The sequence below is a fragment of the Fulvia fulva genome, chromosome 1 (assembly GCF_020509005.1).
Source record: "Fulvia fulva chromosome 1, complete sequence".
Lineage (NCBI taxonomy): Eukaryota > Fungi > Ascomycota > Dothideomycetes > Mycosphaerellales > Mycosphaerellaceae > Fulvia > Fulvia fulva.
In genome coordinates, this window is record NC_063012.1 from 1,100,387 (window position 1) to 1,121,147 (window position 20,761).

The 20,761-nt window shown below is 54.6% G+C and overlaps 6 protein-coding genes across 6 annotated transcripts; 4 read left to right on the plus strand and 2 right to left on the minus strand.

Annotated features, from left to right (window-relative positions):
• Positions 1 to 511: 511 nt before the first annotated feature.
• Positions 512 to 4,804, plus strand: CLAFUR5_00261 (Calcium-transporting ATPase 2; the record flags this gene model as incomplete). Its single annotated transcript, XM_047899409.1, has 1 exon — positions 512 to 4,804. One exon carries the CDS (start codon positions 512 to 514, stop codon positions 4,802 to 4,804), a length of 4,293 nt encoding a protein of 1,430 aa, XP_047757063.1.
• A 728-nt stretch (positions 4,805 to 5,532) lies between these two features.
• CLAFUR5_00262 (uncharacterized protein) lies at positions 5,533 to 5,850 on the plus strand (the record flags this gene model as incomplete). Its single annotated transcript, XM_047899410.1, has 1 exon — positions 5,533 to 5,850. The coding sequence occupies one exon, from the start codon at positions 5,533 to 5,535 to the stop codon at positions 5,848 to 5,850; it is 318 nt and encodes a 105-aa protein (XP_047757060.1).
• Positions 5,851 to 7,251: 1,401 nt separating this feature from the next.
• Positions 7,252 to 10,034, plus strand: CLAFUR5_00263 (GPI transamidase component GPI16; the record flags this gene model as incomplete). The annotated part of the gene is made up of 2 exons (XM_047899411.1): positions 7,252 to 7,390; positions 8,164 to 10,034. The coding sequence occupies 2 exons, from the start codon at positions 7,252 to 7,254 to the stop codon at positions 10,032 to 10,034; spliced, it is 2,010 nt and encodes a 669-aa protein (XP_047757061.1).
• Positions 10,035 to 10,799: 765 nt separating this feature from the next.
• Positions 10,800 to 14,945, plus strand: CLAFUR5_00264 (uncharacterized protein; the record flags this gene model as incomplete). The annotated part of the gene is made up of 1 exon (XM_047899412.1): positions 10,800 to 14,945. The coding sequence occupies one exon, from the start codon at positions 10,800 to 10,802 to the stop codon at positions 14,943 to 14,945; it is 4,146 nt and encodes a 1,381-aa protein (XP_047757058.1).
• Positions 14,946 to 15,662: 717 nt separating this feature from the next.
• On the minus strand, positions 15,663 to 16,541 carry CLAFUR5_00265 (uncharacterized protein; the record flags this gene model as incomplete). The annotated part of the gene is made up of 1 exon (XM_047899413.1): positions 15,663 to 16,541. The coding sequence occupies one exon, from the start codon at positions 16,539 to 16,541 to the stop codon at positions 15,663 to 15,665; it is 879 nt and encodes a 292-aa protein (XP_047757059.1).
• Positions 16,542 to 17,896: 1,355 nt separating this feature from the next.
• On the minus strand, positions 17,897 to 19,888 carry CLAFUR5_00266 (uncharacterized protein; the record flags this gene model as incomplete). The annotated part of the gene is made up of 3 exons (XM_047899414.1): positions 17,897 to 19,113; positions 19,167 to 19,570; positions 19,626 to 19,888. 3 exons carry the CDS (start codon positions 19,886 to 19,888, stop codon positions 17,897 to 17,899), a joined length of 1,884 nt encoding a protein of 627 aa, XP_047757056.1.
• Between the last annotated feature and the right edge of the window lie 873 nt (positions 19,889 to 20,761).

The window sequence follows — 20,761 nt, forward strand, 5'->3', positions numbered from 1 at the left end:
GATTCTGGGAGCTGTAGGTAAGAGGCTGCCATTCATTCATCGACAATTGGAGGGGATCGCATTAGCATTCCTTGCTGTGGCACATGCTTTGTTGCCCAGTTTGCACTGCCCCGAACACCCACTTCGGCTTCCCAAGGTTCTGGTGAATGCACTGGAGAGCACGCAACGCCACTGCCTTCTATCACAAACTCTTGCGTAGGCAATCACTAACAAACCTGTCTTTTACAGGCACCTGATCTTTGGTTCTGGCCTAGTATCGATCCAGCAAGCACGGCCTACGGAAAACATCTTTGAAGCGATACTTACCAGCTGAGCTTACGCTGCGCCACAACCAGTTTGCGCATTACAGCTCTACCGCTGCATCTTCTCACAGCATTCCTCGATCATTACCAAGGTCTGCATGAGTTGCATCGAGGCCGCCACAATCTGCATACCAGTCCTAGCTGCCACCACTCGGTAGCTCGCAGACGGGTCGCAACGAGCTCGGTAGTTTCAGCACAGCCGAGTTGTCATGGCAGACAACAATGATGGGGGGCCACCTCCCGGTCAAGGCGACGCAGAGGCAACATCACCTTCCCCCAATCCCGCGCGAAGACGAGCACCGACGATCACCATCGACACATCTGCAGTGCAACGGAACAGTAATCCTAATATGGAGCACGAAGTAGGAGAGGATAGCACGAGTGGACTACGGCCTACTAACCCTCAATCAACACCAACTGAGCTTCAAGGCAAAGCCAGCTTCGAGAGTAAGGAATCGAGGCCTACTAGCCCTCACAATGTCTCGTCGCCGCAACAGTGGGGGATGCCACAGGGGTTCCTATCTGTGCCGACAGGGCGAAGTAGAGGCGGTAGCGACGCCAGTGATGCCGAAACTTCATCGACCTCAGACGTTACGTACGTCAACACACGGACGGAGACCGATGCGCCGAAAGCCTTTGGCGATTCCTCGAAGCACGACAATGGCGACCACCCGATATTGTCGGACGAAGAGGCGTTGAAGCCGGACCCTGGTACCGAGGACGACTTTCATCGCGAGAATAATCCATTTGCATTCGCCCCTGGGCATATGACGAAGCTCTTCAACCCAAAGAGTCTAGGTGCCTTTCACGCTCTTGGGGGACTCTCAGGGATGGAGAAGGGCCTGAGAACAGATCGGTCGAGTGGTCTCAGCGCGGATGAGCAGAATGTTCAGGGTGCGATATCCTTCGAGGAAGCGACAGCAGTGGGTACTCCTTCGTCGGACAAGACTGTTGTGGAGGAGCCCGAAATGGCTTCTGGCGGCGAGAAGTCAGGCAAAGGCACTTTCGACGACCGGAAACGCATCTTTGACGAGAACAAGCTGCCCGAGCGGAAGCCAAAGAGCATTTTCGAACTGATGTGGCTTGCATACAACGACAAAGTCTTGATTGTGCTCACTGTCGCAGCCGTCATTGCGCTCTCTCTGGGAATATACCAGGCCATTGCCTTCAACGGTGTCGAGTGGGTCGAAGGTGTAGCCATCATTGTGGCCATCACTGTCGTCGTCATGGTCGGCGCACTCAATGATTGGCAGAAGGAACGACAATTCGCCAAGCTGAACAAGAAAAAGGATGCTCGCAACGTCAAAGTCGTCCGCTCGGGTATGACCCAGGAGATTGATGTTCAGGAGATTCTGGTTGGAGATGTTCTGCTGGTCGAGCCTGGTGACATTCTGCCCGTTGACGGCATCTTCATTACTGGACACGGCGTAAAATGCGACGAATCGTCAGCTACTGGAGAGTCCGATGTCTTGAAGAAGACGGCGGCCGAAGAAGTCTACCGTGCCATGGAAGCTCGCGAGCCACTTAAGAAGATGGACCCCTTCATGATCTCTGGTGGCAAGGTGACGGAAGGTTTCGGCCGCATGCTTGTCACAGCTGTTGGCATCAACTCTTCGTACGGAAAGACCATGCTTTCGCTGCAAGAAAGTAACGACATGACCCCACTACAGGCTAAGCTGAACAAGCTGGCAGAGTACATTGCAAAGATCGGAAGTGCTGCTGCACTGCTGCTCTTCGTTGTTCTCCTGATCAAGTTCTTGGCGCAACTTCCCAACAACAATGCTCGACCAGCCGAAAAGGGACAGCAGTTCATGACGATTCTGATCACTGCTGTCACGATCGTGGTCGTGGCGGTTCCGGAAGGACTTCCACTTGCTGTCACGCTCTCACTAGCCTACGCCACGAAGCGCATGCTAAAGGACAACAATCTGGTGCGTGTGCTTCGTTCCTGCGAAACCATGGGTAATGCGACTTCTGTCTGCTCAGACAAGACCGGTACGCTCACTCAGAACGTCATGACGGTTGTGGCTGGCTCGGTCGGTACATCTAGCAGATTTAGCAATCGTGCCGGTGGCAATGTGGCCGACAGTGCTGACAACTCAAAGCCGGACCCGAACAAGGACATGGAGGACGACATTGAGGACGTCTCTACCTCCGAATTCATCGGTACACTTTCCAAGGACACCAAGACGCTATGGAAGGACAGCATTGTCATCAATTCGACCGCTTTCGAGACCGAGGACAACGGCAAGAAGAGCTTCGTGGGGTCCAAGACCGAGACAGCTCTGCTCGACTTCGCTCGTGATCATCTCGGCATGGACAACGTCCCTATCGAGCGCAGCAATGCTGAGATTACACAGATGATCCCGTTCGACTCTGGCCGCAAGTACATGGCAATGGTCATCAAGCTCAAGAATGGTCAAGGTTACCGGCTGTTCGTCAAGGGTGCCAGTGAGATCATGCTTCGACACTGCACTAACATCATTCGTGACCCAACTCACGGTACAGAAATAACCAAGCTCTCTGCAGAGAACAAGAAGACTCTCGAGCAGCTTATCGACGCTTATGCCTCGCGATCTCTTCGTACAATCGGCATCATCTGGCGAGACTTCGAGACTGATGCTTGGCCGCCAAGAGGAGTCAGACGAATTGAAGACGACAAGACACAGGCCGTGGTTGATGACATCTGCAAGGACATGAACTTCTTGGGCATTGTGGGTATTCAAGATCCACTCAGAGCTGGTGTGCCGGAGGCTGTGAAGGACTGCGTCACCGCGGGTGTGTTCTGTCGCATGGTGACAGGTGACAACATTATCACGGCGAAGGCAATTGCAACCGAATGTGGCATCTTCACTCCGGGTGGTGTTGCACTCGAGGGACCAGACTTCCGCAAGATGAGCAAGACCGAGCAAAAGGCCATCATTCCCAAGCTGCAGGTCCTTGCGCGATCCTCCCCAGATGACAAGAAGACCTTGGTCAAGCGCCTGAAAGAGATGGGCGAGACCGTTGCTGTTACTGGTGACGGTACCAACGATGCTCCCGCTCTCAAGGCTGCCGATGTCGGATTCGCCATGAACATTGCCGGTACAGAAGTCGCAAAGGAGGCATCCGACATCATCTTGATGGACGACAACTTCGCCTCGATCGTCAAGGCTCTGATGTGGGGACGTGCTGTCAATGACGCTGTCAGGAAGTTCTTGCAGTTCCAGATCACGGTCAACATCACAGCTGTGCTTCTCGCATTCATCTCAGCTGTCTCGAACGAGAATGAGGAGTCCGTTCTGACAGCTGTGCAGCTGTTGTGGATCAACTTGATCATGGATACCATGGCTGCTCTTGCCCTTGCCACCGATCCACCAAGCCGTAACATCCTCAACCGGAAACCCGATCCAAAGTCTGCACCACTGTTCTCTGTTTCCATGTGGAAGATGATCATTGGTCAGGCTATATACCAACTCGTGGTCACCTTGATTCTATACTTCGCTGGCTCTCACATTCTGGACTACCCACTCGACGACGAGCACAAGCAGAGACAGTTGCAGACGCTTGTCTTCAACACCTTCACCTGGATGCAGATCTTCAATGCCCTGAACAACCGACGTCTAGACAACCGGTTCAACGTGTTTGAAGGCCTCCAGCACAACTTGTTCTTCGTCGGCATCTTCATGGTCATGATTGGCGGTCAAGTCCTCATCATCTTCGTCGGTGGCTGGGCAGCCTTCCAAGCAGAAAGACAAACGGCATCCCAATGGGGTATTGCTTTGGTTCTTGGTGCACTTTCGCTCCCTATCGGTGTTGTCGTCCGCCTGGTACCCGATGAACTCGCCGCTGCCGTTGTACCGCCATTCATCAAAGACTATCTCCGTAAGAGGCGAGAGAACAGGATTGTCGTTACTGACGAGGAGAGTCCCTTCGAGTTCAACCAGGCACTCTATGACATCAAGGACGAGCTTGCGTGGCTGAAGAAGTACAAGGGCGGCCGCATCAACAGTCTCAAGTTCAGCCTAACACACCCCAAGGAGGCGTTCATGCACAGCAGGAGTCCCAGCCGTAGTCGTGCAAGCTCCAGCTTGCCTCGAACGCCTAACAACGAGGTCGAGACGGAAGAGATCGGCCACTCGCCGGCACCCCCAACACCAGATTCACGGCGTCGCGGACGGTCCAGAAGCAACTCTGCCCTGGCTGGTATTGCAATGGCTGGCATCGTCGGTGGCTCCATTGCCGGAGGCTGGTCGCCCGTCACAGACAGGCGAGAAGGCGACACTGATAGCTTGCGCTTCGCGCGGGAACGATCAGTTAGCAACTTGTCTCGCGAGTACAGGCTTGATCCTCACCCAGGGACCGATAAGAAGGACAAACTGGTCATCCAAGAGGATCCTGTAGAGGCTGCTGGTCGCCAACCACCCAGCCAGGCTTCAAACACGACGCCTGCTTTCGGCAAGGGTCCGTTCGCGGGTGAGCCAAGCTCAGCGCAAGGCAAGAAGGACGATACCGCGCCTTGAAGAGCACATTCAGACACGTTTGAACATTCTCCAAAGCGACGACAGTCGCCAAACCCCTTTCGAGACCATGCAACAGCACCGTGGTCTGATGCCAACGCTCGATACCATAGAAGCACTTGGATGGCTTCGAAGATGTACAGTGGCATACACTTCTCATCCCTTCATTGCATAGCGAGGGAGTTCTCGGGAATCATTGATAGACTCACCTAACCCAGTCGAGGTGAGACTGAGGCTTTTCGGCAGAAATTGACAGCGAGAAAAAAAATTAGCCATTAGCGAGGGACCAAGATACAACAGCATTATATCCAATTTGTAGCGGTTCAATGTACAATCCTAGCATTGCTTACTGATTTTCGTCTCTTTTTCACATGTCATAGTTGTTCTCCTTGTGTGTGTGAAGCGGCTGAAATGTGGTTGATCATCGGAGCGGATCTCCGGATACATGTAAGGTTTCATGGACGATGTCACTGCAATCCACGCACATCATCCTTCACCTTCGGCTGAGACGGTACGGCGACCGACACGCGGCCACGCAAGCACGATCGGTATCGACCATCGACGTCAGCTCTTGAGGGATTGTATGCAAATACGAGATGACTATCCATAGACTTTGCTAAGTACATTGCTTTCTCTACAATATCTCACGGTAGCCTACTTCTACACGACCTAAGCACAGCACTCTTCACCCACCACGGCGTGCTTAACATCCCACACCATCTACAGCGACCATGACATCCCTCCTCAAGAAACTCTCAATCCGTAAATCCCCAAAGGACAATAAACAGCACGGCACACCTGAGATTACGGACCAATACGACGACGACGACGATGAGCGGTACGAACAACAGTATCAGAAGTCGGTCGAGGCACAGAAGGCTAGTGGCGGTGGTGAGAGTCAGCGACCAAGTCTATTGAATGTTGGAGGTCCGGGCAATGCTGGACGGCATCCGAGTAAGCATGGGTTAGGCGATATTCCTGTCCCAGAGCCGAGGCTGGAGAGGAATTTGGCGCTGGATGAGAGGGTTAGTGGGGAGAGGAAGAGGTAGAAATTTGAAAGTAGGAGGATGTGACTGGGGAGGCTGAGTGCACATAAAAGAGCGGGAGCATGAAGGAGAGCTGGAGCCACGGTGTATGTCTAGATTCGAGAAGGAGCTCTGCGGGCAAAGGATGAGCACAGGACGTCAGACACGGTGAAGGTGCTATCTATCGAGCAACAACACGAGAACCGATCGCATTAATCCGCCCAACACTCGGGCATTGATAAGTAAAGACGCGACTTCCCTCAACCCAGCCAAGACATTGTGCTTTGCGAGCAATATGGAAACGGAATGCCATCAAATCCTCCCCGCCAAGCTGTGCTCAGTCAACACGTCGGGTGCCACGCTTTAGAAGTTTGTTTTATAGCACCTTACGTCAGAGCCAAACAGTATGACAACTCCGTCATGACAACACAATCCTCCTACAACGAAGTCCAAATCTAGACCACTACCCGTACCACAGATCCCGTCCATCATCGTCTCATCACGCCGTACACGACCTGTAACAGTCTCTCTGTACTCCTCGGCATCAAGCACTTTCCATCCTCGGCCTTGTCCTCGGCCTTATTTGTCAGATCACTCGTCTCAGCCCTACAGGACAAATACACAATCAGGTGTCACGATCCAACGGCTGTCAACAGTAGCCTAATGTTCCACGTTGTGGATCATAGATCCGGTGCATGCTCCCGTCCTCTGTGACCCGATTGATGCGGCTTTCCGCAGTCGTGAGATGGACAAACAGTTTACGAAAAGAGCCGTACCGAGATACAAGTTCCCGACAGTTCGGAATTGGGAGGGTTTGGAATGGCAAAGACGTTCTTTATTGGACTGTGAGATGCAGGAACTGCGATCGCTGGTGGTAGAGATGTATGAGCCGGAGTTCCGCACGGGAGCATGCAGGGAAGGAGATGTGGTATATGTCAATTTTGACCTCGAGGGAAGACAATTAGTACGACAGGAGGTGCGTCTCGGCGTGCAGGACAGGTCGAAGGTCAGGGAGGGAGTAGCAATTGGACCCAAGAAGAGTTCCAGATGTTGTGGTATAAGTACGGTGAGGATGTCTGCCGTCAAGTGAACCTATCTTCCACAGCAATACATCAGATCAGTAAAGCCAAAAGCTCCTCATCCAGCACTTTCAGATCGCCAAGTCGTCTTCACAAGTCACAACCGTGACTATCACAGCAACAGCAGCAATCGTCAGCTTCAACCAGCTCACGCAGCTCATTCACCATTTTGCACCCAGAACAACGATCCAAATCCAGAGCACAGCAAGTCTTGGGCACAGTTCTACCATCACACCCCTCCCCTCATCTCCAAACATACACAGGACGTTCCCTCCCATTCCTTCCCTTCTCCTTCCCTCCCCAAACTTACCCGTTCTAACACCTCCCAGCATCCCACACCACAACAATGTGCAAATACTACGCCCACACCCACCCTTGCGGTCACACCAAGACCGTCTTCGCCGCCTTCTGTCCACAGTCCGCCCTGATCCAGAAGCCCTGCGGCCGCGGAGAAATCTGGGCTACGGTGAAGATGGACAAGGACTGTAGCCACTGTTGTGAAGAGCCCGAGCCACTTGTGCCGAGATCTAGGACTGGGGGCAGGAAGAAGATTGGAAGTCGCCGTTGAATGTTGGAGAGGCGATCAGGACGAGAGTGGAGTGGAGGGTGGGTGTGTAGATGCGAGGTTGTTGTATCGTGTCTGGGCGGGAGTGAAGAAGGTTTTGCATAGATATAGAGTCCGTCCGTTTCGGTATCTTCACATTTTGCAAGATGTATATGTCGCAAGCATTTGGAATTACGTCTGTACTCCCCAGTCTGGAATGCTTGCCAGTCTCCGCATGCTACAATTTGTTCGTTTGCACGAATTCCATCCACGACGAGGCCTTGATGCGGCGAAAAGAGCCAAGTGGAACATGTAGATGGTTTACTACATCCGAATCGAAGTGTACGCGGTCATCGCCCTTTTTGAGATCGCGGAGCTGTTGGAAGGTGGGCCATCGAAGGATTCCCTCCTCGTTCTGTGGGCACTGATGATATTGAAGCATATCAGGTCATGTCGGCACAGTCCGTAATGATCTTGCTGTGAATCAGGAGGTGAAGTGCACGTCGAGCCTGCCCTTCTCGATGTATCACATCGGCGATACGTGCCTCCAGTGCCGAGATCATCAATGTCTCCACTAAACTTGGTTAGCTTCACGCTATACCTCCACGCCCGCCAGCATCTCAGCCGGGATCACAAACACCTGTCCATAGCACCAACTTCTACCTGGTAGCCATGCTTCTGCAATGAAGTTGTCCACTTTCCTGACGCTGCCAGCTGGTCTGGTCGCGACCATATACTCGGCGACAGCATCAGCAGCGAACTCGTACAACGAACACCTACACCTCAAACCCCTGCCGAATGGCGCGTTGTACGCCGGCTTTAACTTCACAGCTTCGACACCATTGTCCGCCTACGATGCCCAACACTTCCGATTATTCCCCCGATCTCTGGGTCAGATCCTTCAATTCACTCACACGTCCGAGCTTCATCTTCGCTTCGCGCTAGGGCGCTGGGACGAGGAATCATGGGGCAGCAGGCCGCGAAATGGCAGACGCGAAGGAGGGACGGGAGTCGAGCTATGGGCGTGGCTGGAAGGTGACAGTCAGGCCGAGGCAGAGGAAAGATGGAGTGGGTTGGTGAACAGCCTGAGTGGACTGTTCTGCGCCAGTCTGAACTTTATCGACCAGTCCAAGACGATTCGACCTATCTTGAGCTTTGAGCCAGAAGGGGACATATACCAGGGCAAGAGAGGGAAGGACGACAGCACATGGCTTATGCATGGCATGCTGCCGCATGAGGTCGTCTGTACAGAGAACCTGACGCCGTTCCTGAAACTTTTACCGTGCAAGGGCAAGGCGGGAGTGAGCAGTCTACTCGATGGCCACAAGGTCTTCGACGCGAATTGGCAGACAATGGCCATCGACGTTCGACCAAAACGCGGCAACGGCATCGGCGGGGTGGTGACAGAGTGCGAGCTGGAAATCGAGCAGACAGTAGACATGGTGCTCGATGTGGAGAGGAGCATGAGACCACGGGATAACCCTATACCACGACCACTGCCGATTGAAGAAATCACATGCGATCCGAGTAAAGACTACAACTCGCAAGATACCTGCTTTCCGAAGCGCCTGGAAGGAGAGATGGAGTGGAGCTTGAGCAGGATCTTCGGCAGGCCCATGCAGGGAAGCTGCCCAGTAGGCGACAGACAGAACACTGTCGATATCACGCTCGATGTACCTTTGGAGCGTGAGGTTGAGCTTGTACCGGAAGCTGCACTGATCAGTGCATTGAGATCCGAAACGACGCGATTTTTCACCATCGAGGAAGGACAAGAATTCGACCTAAAGCTCCCGCAGCAGACCATCGAACAACCCATGCAGCATGACCGGACATTACTCTCGGCAAGCCGCCAAATGACGGGCTATGGGCAGGAACGAGGTGGCATGCACACCCTGATCATCAACCCGGCACCACATGCACAGATGGTCGTCTTCCTAGAGAGCTTACCGTGGTTCTTGCGACCCTATATGCACACCCTCAAGATTTCGGGCGCAAAGACTGAGAAGATGTACTACAGGCCAGCCATTGATCGTCAGAAAGGCACGCACTTCGAGCTTCTTCTGGACGTCCCGGCTCAGTCTACAGTGGAGCTCACCTACGACTTTGAGAAAGCCATCCTGCGATACACGGAGTACCCACCAGATGCTAACCGTGGCTTCGATATACCGCCCGCCATCATTCGAGTCCTACCTCGAGACGGCGAGCAAGATCGACAAGGCAACTATCTGAGGACCACCAGCCTGTTGCTTCCGCTCCCGACGCCAGATTTCAGCATGCCGTACAATGTCATAATTTTGACGAGTACGGTGATCGCGTTAGGATTTGGAAGTATCTTCAACTTGCTCATCAGACGATTCGTGCTTGCAGAGGAGGTCCCAAAGAGTCCGATCGCTGGTGTTGTACAGAATGTCATCGCCAAGGCGAAAGCAGCTGTCGCCAAGACCAAACAGGGGAAGGCTGAGGACAAGATGGCGGGCGCGACGATACCGACTGTGAAAAGTTCTGAGGCCAAGGTCGGTAGTAATGGATTGGACACAGTGCGTGAACGGAAAGGGTACGCGAATGGGAAAGTAGCAGCTTCGTAATGTAGTGCAATGACACCAAGATGTCGACTCAGGCCCGCTTTCATGCGGTGGTAATTATTTTTGTCCAAGAACTAACAACGAAGTGGACCTCCCGGGATGCCACAAGGTAGTTCGGTCGTCCATGGTCTCACCGAGCGGATGTCTGTAACAGAGAGGTGGCCGGCGCGCTCCAAAGGTATTAGCGAGTATAACCTGCGCGGGAGGCTTCGAGCGTCGTGGACAACGAATATGCCATCGAAGCGACGCGCGCGCCCGACCGCTTCTACTGGCTGATAGAAGGACAGCTCAAACGGGAGACGTGAGTGGCGCACTTGAAAGGTAATAGCCAGTATACGCTGCGTTGGATACTTCGAGCACTGTAGATAATGGAGATGTTGTCGAAGCGATGCGCGCGCGAACCCTTTACTGGCTGACAGAGCGATGGCTCATGCAGAAGATGTGACTAGCGCGCTCGAAAGCTAACTGCGAGTATAACAGTCGTGTGGTGCTTCACGCACCGTAGACAACGTAAATGTGGTCGAAGTGACGCGCGCTCTCGAACGCTTCTACTCTGCTAGCAGTCGCTATGCCGCGATTCTGCTATCGCGACGAATCACAGAGGCTCGAAATCTCATACAGATGGTCAGTCCTTGTCGACAGCTCTTGGATGCTTACTGCAGGATGAGTTGTCGCGGCAAGCTGTCGAATGTTTCAAAAATCCTCAAAAGCTTCCCAGTTGACAAACATGCGAGCTCTGTACGCATGGCACATTACTAGCTAGTGGAGATGGCGAAGCTGCGAAATGAGGACCACCTTTCGTATAAGTATCCCATCTTCGCTGCCTTGCTTTCACATATCACAACTGACAGATCACAGATCCAAAGGCAACCAACAACCTCTGTCGTACCCAAAGCATACACCAAGCAGTCCACTCCGACGACCGAGCAGCACAGTCCACCACGCACGACATCCACAACGATGGTCGCGTTCAAGCCCATCGCCCTGGCCTTCGCCAGCACTCTTCTGCGCCCAACCCTCGCACATCCTGAGGGTCCATACTCACGCTCCTTCGCCGCCAGGAGCATCCCTATGAGTGCCGTCAGCACTCTACCACTCAGTACCACCGACATGGCTGCAGCTACCCCATCGATGGTAGACAAGGCAGGGGGTTCCCACACTCCTGATGTCGTGGTCTCTGCCGCTGCAAGCGCAGACAGAAGCGGTGCTGGCTTCGTCTTCTCGATCGGCATCGATGGTCAACCGACTTCTGTGCTTGTGTCTCATACTCCGGCGGCGAGTATGACATCCGGACGCACCTCTTCCAGCGTGCCACTGCTGGAGAGCACTATCGAGACGCGGAAGAGTACCTCCACCACCGAGTCGATCGTTCTCACCAGCTCAGTGTCTACCGAGGCTTTTACGTCTCGACCATCATCCGATGCATCGTCCTCCTCGCAAGCATCATCCTCTATCAGCGCTCCAGCTTCAGCGTCGCTGAAGACTTCTGTGTCAGCGAGCCGGACAGTCTCGGCGCCTGGCACTTCTTCACCTGACTTCACAAGCACACATGCGGCTCCGACCACGATCTCAGTGGAGAAGTCCAGCACGCAGCCCACGACTTTGACTTTGTTGTCGGCTTCTTCCAGCACGGGGCCCGCCACTCTGACTATCCTGCCGGCTAGCACGCAATCCAGTGTACTAAGTATCTTGCCGGCGAAGTCATCGACCAGGTCGAGCTCGATTTCTAGCTCCGCGACAAGTTCGGCATCGCAGTCCTCAAAAGCGGCACCATCTACCTCTTCCAGAACTTCAACCCTGGTTCCTCTGCCCTCGCATTCAGCACTTCCAGAGCTCGTGATCTACCCTGCCCAACTGTCGAAGCATCCCGACATCAAACGAAGACGCTACGTCTACAGTCTCGCGTACTCGGTAGCAGCATCAGCTGCCGAGAAGATGCTACAAGATCTCGACGCGATGCAAGAGTGTAACCATCTCCACTGGTGCCGTAGCTCTATCTGGTCTTGGATCGATTCAGCAGCACAGCAAGCCATCATAAGAAGTAACATTGCTGAGGACGAAAAGGCTCAGAAGCCATGCGACGAAGTTTGCATGACTGAGCATGCCATCGAAGGCTCAAGCAGAGCTGCATTGTACATGGAGCAAAAGACGTACAAGCTGGTCACGGGAATGCGACGCCTTACGGAGTATGATGATGTGGACTGGGAGAAGATACTGCCGCGGGAGGAGGCGGCTGCCCAGTCCATTAACGAGCATCTCGAGGTCCTGCAAAAGGGGCCCGTCGTTGAGCATGAAGAAGTGGTGAAAGCTGTCAAGGCTGCGAAGAATGGGCCACCGGCGCCTCTTCCGACTCCTCAGCCTGGACAAAGTCCGTGGAATGGGCAAAATAGCAAGACGTATGCCGAGGAGATGGCCACGAAGGCGCGTGACCTGGTGAAAGGGCTGCCCGAAGTTTCAGAGGAATCGCTCTCTTCGCTCACTACGGATACATCGTTATATTCTTCGCTCTCTTCGGATTCATCGGTATATTTTGATCCTGTCGGAACACCGTCTGAGGGTCCTGAAATCGAGACACGAGAATTCGATGTTTTTCATCGAAAGGACCCGCGCGACATAAAGCAACTCTCGCGTATGACACGAGCCCTCCGGCAGCTGAGCACCTCGTTCAAGGAGAAGCTCTACAGCATGAAGGAGATGTTCAAAAGGGTTTTCGGTCCCAAGCCAACTCCTGGCGGATCAGGCCCGGTACCAGACCCAGGGCCAGTACCCAGACCACGACCGGCCCCGAAACCAGCCCCAAGACCAGCCCCGAAGCCTGCTCCAAAGCCTGCTCCAAATCCTGCTCCAAAGCCTGCCCCAAAGCCTGCCCCAAATCCTGCTCCAAAACCGGGCTCAGACCCGGGGCTACCCAGACCAAAACCACGACCAGGCCGACCAGGCCGACCAGCCCCGAAGCCTGACCCCAAGCCTGACCCCAAGCCTGATCCCAAGCCCAAGCCAAAGCCTGTTCAAAATCCAGATCCAGAAGTGGGCTCTTCTACTAGACCTACCAAAGATCCACTGAAACCCTCAAATCCAAGAAAACCGGCCAATGCTCGTCAAGGTCCCGCTAAGTCGCCAAAACACATCAATCCCGGCGACTACGCGGACGATTTCCAATGGGGAAACCTCAAGGCAAAGGGCTTCGATTCTCTAGAGCCACCACCAGCACCTGGAGGCGTGTCCATTGCCAGAACGTCCGGAGGTATTCAAATGGGCGGCTTTGGCGAGCAGACGCTCGAAGGAGGCGAGCCGGTCTCTCAAGAGGGCTTCAACAGTAAGCGCGGAAATGTTCGTCCTGCCAATTCCAAGATTGATGTCCCAGGCAAAAACGCAGCCGAATGGGAAGAGGGCACTGTTGCAGCGGAGAACATGAATTTCCTCGCAGAGCACGATCTGGTGAAGGTTTCCCCCGAAGAGATGGCTCCGAATGCTGTAGATGGAAGCAATATCATGGCTAGCGAGGCTTTGCGACCTAGAGACTTGACCAAGGGTAAAGGCAAGGGCAAAGCCAACATCAAGAGTGTCCCGATTCAAAATGCGGCGGGTGGACTCGCGGCCCCTGGTGGTCTGGCAAGTCTGGCTTACGAAGTTGGTGCCACGACGATACCGGTGCTCGACACCCTTGGCGCACCATTGATCACCGGTCTCGATGCTGCCGGTAATCAAGTTATGATGGGCGTAGTGCCAGGAGTTGATGGTGCGTACCACTTGCTGGATGATGCTGGTAATGTTGCCAAAGATGCTGGTAGTCTGGCGTTCCACGCTGCCACTGGACTGTTCAAGTGGCTCTCGCCGCATCATGGTGGCGGCAATGGTGGCGACCCCTACCCAGGTAACGGTCATGGCGATCATCCTAAACACAAGCCTGGCCACCAGTCGGACGAGCACGAATCAGGACACCACACGGGGAAGCCAAATTCTACCGCAGCGTCGATGCACCACTCCAAGGGTCCGCATTCAGCTCAATCCACGGCGGAGGCGACGAACGGACACCAGACGAACGGACACCAGACGACTGGACACGGTGCAGGCTCATCTCAACCGATGTCTCAGCCAACAAGTGGGTATCAGGCGACTGGGGGGACTTCAGGCTTGACAACGTCAGCACAGACACAATCCAGTCCGACCACCACAACATATCCACATGGAACACCCCCCAGTGGATCTCCCGTAACGCTTCACCACTACAGTTCTCACATAACACTCCACCACTACACAGGTACAAACAGCCTAGAAACCTACTGGAGACCCCACCCCACCGCCACCCCAACACTAGGCGCAGGCGGCCCCATCCCCCATCCCAGCGCCCCACCCCTAACCTGCAACTACCTCGAACACCACCTCCGCGACTACGAAGTCTGGTCGGACCCCAGCAAACCCCCCGGCTGCTCCGCCCCCATCTTCTACGAATGCACCCCTGAATGGAACACCTACGTCGCCTGCACCTTCCCCCAAAACAAAAAAGCCTGCCACAAGCTCCAAAAACACAACCCCGCCACCCACTGCTCCTCCAACCCCGACTCCTCCTCCCTATCACCCAAATACCTCCAGAAGCTAGGACCCAAGACGAACCAGCGAGATTGTACGTGGGATCGCACGCTGCAGATGGGGATGGTGTGGAGTATGCCGAATATGGCGCCGGGGTGCACGCGGCCTGTGCCGTGGGAGTGTACGGCGGATTGGCAGCGGTGGTTCTATAATGGGACGAATGTGCCGAAGCATGAGTGGGTGAGGCCGACGTATTGTTTTGGGAGAGGGGATTTGGTTGCTGGGCATGATATGGCTATGGGAAATGGGTGTGGGTATGATTTTGAGGCGCCAGGGTGTAAGGTGAAGTATTTTGGCTGGGAGGAGAAGGCACATGCGGCATGAGTGGTTGAGTGAGGCGAAGTCGATGCGTTAGCGAAGCTTGGAGTTTGTGCAAGTACATGTAGTATCTGCACGCGTTTTGAGGATTTATGCATAGGTAGAAGTCACAAAGTGGAACTTGCCTGGCATTTAATGTCTCCTCATTCTCGCAGCTTGTGCTACAGCGTCGATCCACTGCTTGGTCGTCCCATTTGCCGTGGAGTCGAATGATCGTAAGCGCGTTGTGAAAAGTGTTCGATGGCTGCAACGAGCTGCGATGACAATGGCCGGGCGATGCGTCCCTATCGTCGCAGTTCGACTTTAAGAAGCGCAACCATCGATTCATATCTTCCTAACGGCACTCGCTTAAGCACAGCGTGAACAGGTCAAACGAGGTACCTGAGCCATGGTCATCATTTCTTGTCCTTTTCCGTGTTCATAACGTAGCGTCGAAGCATCAAGCACCAGTGATCATGCCGACCGCAACGCAATACAATTCTGTACACATTAGAATCAAGATGTAGTCCCTGCTTCATCCCTATCTCCAATGCTCTTCGCCGTACTGTAGCCACCGTGGTATCATCGCCAGCCTGATGTAGTAACAATAAGGAATGCTTCCCGATGCCCGGTTTGTCGATCCCCATTCTCTCCAAACGCCAGTGGCCAAAGCAATATGTGCAAGTGTCTTCCGTCTGCAGTCCTTCATCTTTCTTCGTGTCATCCCTCTCAGTCTTCAACCCTTCAATTCGTGACAAACACGCTGAGCATATCCTTACTCGTCCACCCACACTCGCTCAACGGCTTACTCTCATCCACCACCCTCCCCCGGAACATCACCCTAACATTCGCCCCTCCAAAGTGCTCCCTCACCCTCTCCACCACAACTCCCGCCGGCTGCTTCGTATGATACTCCACCACCTTGTCAACAGCAGAACTACTGAGTCGACACCGCACCGTGACCTTCTCCCCCAAATCCAAATCCTCCGCCCGTCCCTTCCCCTTGTCTTCTCTTGAGATCCTGATGCCATCACCCTCGTAAGGTCCTTCATCGTCGTCCGCCCCATCACTCCCACCGTCAATGTCTTTTTCGTGATGAGGGTGTCCATCCTCAATGACATCCCCCGGATCCACCACGACCCATTCCGGGATATCATACAGCACTCCCCTCTCGTCGAAAACTCCGCCTCCCTTCCTATCCCGATTCCGCCCCCTCCCTTTCGCAAAGCGTCCATTCGGACATGAAATGTTAGCGGCATCCAATACCGCTTGCGCCTGCTGGAGTTCATTCCTGCGAAGCAATTGACACACTTCCTGCAGAACAGCCCATATCTCAGCGTGGCCCGTCACACGGGTCTCGAAGAAGATCTGGCGTTGGAGTTGCAGGTGGGAGCGGGTCCAGGGTGGGTGGACGTTGGAGACATTCTTAGGGCTTCGAGAGAGCGGGGAAGGGGCGCGGATGGCTTGATTCGGTCGGCAGCTGGAGGGTGGGAGGCCACTTCTAGGGGGTTGTCGGGGAGGAGGGAGGTTGTGCGGTTGTTGGGGAGCGGCGGGGTGGGCGGATTCGTTATTGGCGACAACGCCTTGAGGGGACGAGGCGTTGCAGGAGTGGCAGCAACCCATGACTGCTCATATTCTGTCGATGGCTGTTGTGGTTGATGTGAGTAGTTGCGATCGCAATGCGCTGTGGTGGCGGTTCGTTCAATGGCTGGTCCTCGGTAATGCTGGGAAGGTACTGTAGTTGCTCGATTGATGATGATGATGATGGTGATGATGGTAGACCCTTTTGCTAGAGGTAAATGCCGAATTATGCGCTCTCGAGGCGTAGCTCCGGCGCAAGGATGGAGAGGAGTGAGATACGAAGTGGCCACGAAGAAGACACAAGAACTATACAACGAGCGGACTAGCGAGGAAGTGACCAAGTCCAGTCGTTTGTGGCGCCGAAGTCAGGGAGCAATTGCGGCTCTGATCACCAGATCCAGATTCGGTGTCAGATCACGCCTGCATTGGCAAGCAGCAGATGATGGTGAGGGTGCAGGAAGCAAGCTGCACGTCGTCGTAACATCGACTCCACTCCGCATGATGGACAAGAGTGGTGACTTCACAGCAGAGCACACTTTCAGGAACCAAGCCCACCTGCAATGCAAGCACTCCCGCACAACATCCTCGTCTGTCCATCTCCCTCCCGTTGCAAGCATTCTCCCTGCTAGCAATCTCAGCTCCTTGCCTCCTCCCTTCACTATTCACAGTCGTTTCACAGCGCCGTATTGACACATCTCGAAACACATCGATGGTGATCCGAGTCTATGCGATGTAACTCATCGCTGAAAGAGCTCAAGGCCCCGGCACCTCATACTTTCACAAGACTCGGTATGCAAGAGATCGAGAAGGAAGTATGCAGTAACCCATGAACAATTCACATATTACGCTACCTGTCTACCTAACAAACAAACCATGTACTGGTATGAGAACATCGCTAGCAACCAACCACACTCATAGGGTATCTTTTGTCGAAAAACATCGAGAGTCGAGGGTATTCGCGACCGCCTAGTCCTTTCGGCGAAAGGACCATCAGCGGTAAACATCAATGCAAGCAACCTAAACAATGCAGCATGTGGTATCAATCTAACCAAATCGCACCGTTTCCGTAGTATTCCCCCCCCTTCCCCGTTCCCAATGCCGCCGGAAAAAACAGAAACAGATAATGCCGCAGACCGTCGATGTATGTTCGAGCGAATGGATTCCAGTTGGGTATTAGGTCGGACGCGGCAAGTCGAGAGAGGAAGCACGTTTTTGGGTATCATCAGAGTGTCCGTGGCCACATCCGTTGGTCATGAATCGTCCAGTATCATGTCGATGCTAGGATATTGGGACCCAGACGCGGACGAGGCCCCATTAGAAGAGGTGTATCGGAAGTGACTTGCGCACCGACATTTCTGGGTTGTGACAGCCTGTCAGCAGCACATCAGTGGAGATGTTTATGCGCTGGCAGTGACGGTAGGGGTGGTGTGCTGGGGTTGTCCGACGTTGACGGCTTCTGGGACAACATCACCGATGGCCTGCTGCTCCTCGGCGCCCTCCTTCTTGGTCTCGCCATTGGCGATTGGGGTCTCCTCAGTTGGCTTGACCTCGGTGGCATCCTCCTTCTTGGCCTCGGTGGAGGTTGGTGCGACGTTCTCCTTCTTGGGGGCGTTGATGCGGTTCAAGGCCTTGCTGGCACGGCGCCCGAGGCTACCGAGCATCGACTGGCGCTTGTTTGGAGTGGTGGTCTCCTCAGTCTTGTCAGCGATTGGCTCAGACACGACTGGCTTGTCAGCCTCAGCGGTGGTGTCAACGGCACGGGTCTCCTCGGCAGTCTCCTTGACTGGCTCGGTGACGACGGCCTCCTCAGTGGTAGCGGCGGCGACCGGAGTCTCCTCCTTCTTGGCTGGCTCCTTCATGTGGGTTGATGGCGAGACGCTGCGGTTGCGCTTCATGAAGCTTGAGAGGAAGTTGCTCTTCTCCTTGGTTGGGGTCTCGACTGCTGCCTCCTTCTTCTCCTCTGGCTTAGTCTCAACGACTGGCTCCTCAACAGCTGGGATGGCAGTCACTGGCTCGACGGTGGCGGTCTCTGGCAGGACTGGAGCAGTCTCCGAAACACCAGCCTCTTTGACGGCCTCTGGCTTGAGCTCAACATCCTTGAGCTCCTTCTCCTTCGATGGGCTCTTGACGCTGCTCCATGCGCCCTGGACCTTGCCAAAGATGCTGGCACGCTTAGCGGGCTTTGGCTTGTCCTCGACAAGCTTTGGCTCAGTCACTGGACCCTCAGCGACGACGGGGGTCTCGGTTGCAGCCTCATTGGCCTCAACGGCGGCTGGGATGCTTGCAGCGGCGGTGGCACCAGCAACCGGTGCGGCCTCGGTAGATGCAAGCACTGGAGTCTGCTCCTCGTCAGTCTTCTTGATCTCCTTCTCGGCCTCCTTTTCTTCCTTCTTCTCGGCAGCCTTCTGCTCTGCCTCGTCTTTCTTGCCCTGGAGACGGCCGAGGAGACCTCGGGATGTGGAGCGGCTCTTTTGCTTCTTCTCCTTGTTCTCCTCTTCGCTGGACGACGAGCCAGTGCGCTCAACGCCAGTCTCTTTGTTGACCTCGGTGCTCTTCTTTGGCTGCGACTGTGTGCGCTTAGTAGAGCCGGCGGCGACAGAGTGGGTTGGCTTGCCTGGGAGGAAGTCAGTAAGTGCTCTGGAGAAAGATTCTTGTTGCTTCACTTACTCAGCTTCTCGAGCTCAGCCTTGTAGCCTTCACTGGCATGGACCTCCTCTTTGGAAGCCTTGCCGAGCTCAATCGATTTCTCGATCGACTGGTACCAGCCATCACGCTCAGCGTCGCTGGTTGCCTTGAGGGTGTGCTTCTGGTTGTGAATCTCGAAGGTAATCTCGTGTGTGGGAGCCTTCTTGAGGTCAGTTGCCTCGTACAGAGCGAGCACGTCTTGTGGGTGTGTCCGGTCGGTGTCGTTCTTCTTGTTGAAAAAGAGCAGCCCCTTGCCGGTCTGGGTGGCCCATGCAACGACGGCGTGAGCAGCCTCTGGCTTCTCGCCGCGCAAGTAGAGATCAAGGTTCTGTGGGGCAACTGCGTCGTCGTTGAGCCAGAACTGCTTCTTGGAAGCAATGAGACCCCTGGATTGGTGGTTAGCTTGCAAATCTCTGCATTTCCAGTCTGGCAAACACTCACTTCAGCACACCAGGGCCCTTGTATCCGAGCTGGCCCTCAATGATGGGCTCAACAGCCTTGTCAGCAACAGCCTCTGCCTTGGTCTCCTCTACCGGTGCTGCTGCTGCAGTCTCGGCTGGTGCCTCAGTGGTTGCGGTGGTAACCTGGTCGCCGACCACGGGTTCGCTGACCACTGGTGCAGCGTCTGTGGGGGCGGCGACTGGCGCAGCATGGCTGGCCTCTGTCACAGGGACAGGTGTGGTGGTGTCTTGAACTGCCGACATGTTGTTGTATTATATCGTGAAGAAAAGGGTATCAAGTAGGAAGTTCAGATGCTTCGTGACACGTGAAGTGCGAGCTCTCTGGCTGCGAGTGGCTCCGCGGTGAAAGGATGGGGTGTGCTTGTGGTGTGGTGTGTGTGTGTGGGTGGAAGGAGGCAGCTGCGGGTGGGAAAGAGGGCAGACTTGGAGCACGAGTACATGTATCACACGGCAGGACAACGGTCTGCAGGGTGGCCGTGCGCGAGCCGTAATTAAAGCGACGGATGCTGAATCTACGCTTCACACCACACGGACGGCCCAACTAATGCAATACAAATCCGCGTGCGCGTCCTGCACAGCACACCTGCTCGCCAGGATGCATACAATACAGGTAGTAGCCGTTGCGCGATGCAGCCAGTCATCGTGGTGCTGTGGTGTAAAGGCGTGCGAGACGACGTGAGTCGCATGATCAGGCTTCTGATAGCAAGTACAGACCCTTGCGTGAAGCATCCCTGTCAGTCCAACTACAAGTTACAACTGCGGCACTGCCTTCGCAGCGCCTCGAGTTTCAAAAGTCTCAACCACAGGCGACGGCCATATCTGGCGACGCAGCCGCTGGTTAATTTATTCTGCCAGCCACGTCTTGTTCGCCTCCCACCGGCGACATCTCAGCACAGCACCACCGTTGGCAGCATCTTCCCACAAGTGTCAAGCTGCAGCCACGAAACTGGCACATGCAGTCTCACAGCAGGGGTTCAACGCGCCGGATGCTTCCCGCTGCAGTCCCGCAACTCTGAGCTGACATGCTCGTCCGCAAGCCCTCCGATCTTGTTTCCCGGAGACCATCTCACCTTACACCTCACGTCTGCTGACTTGACGAGATACATGCATTACATA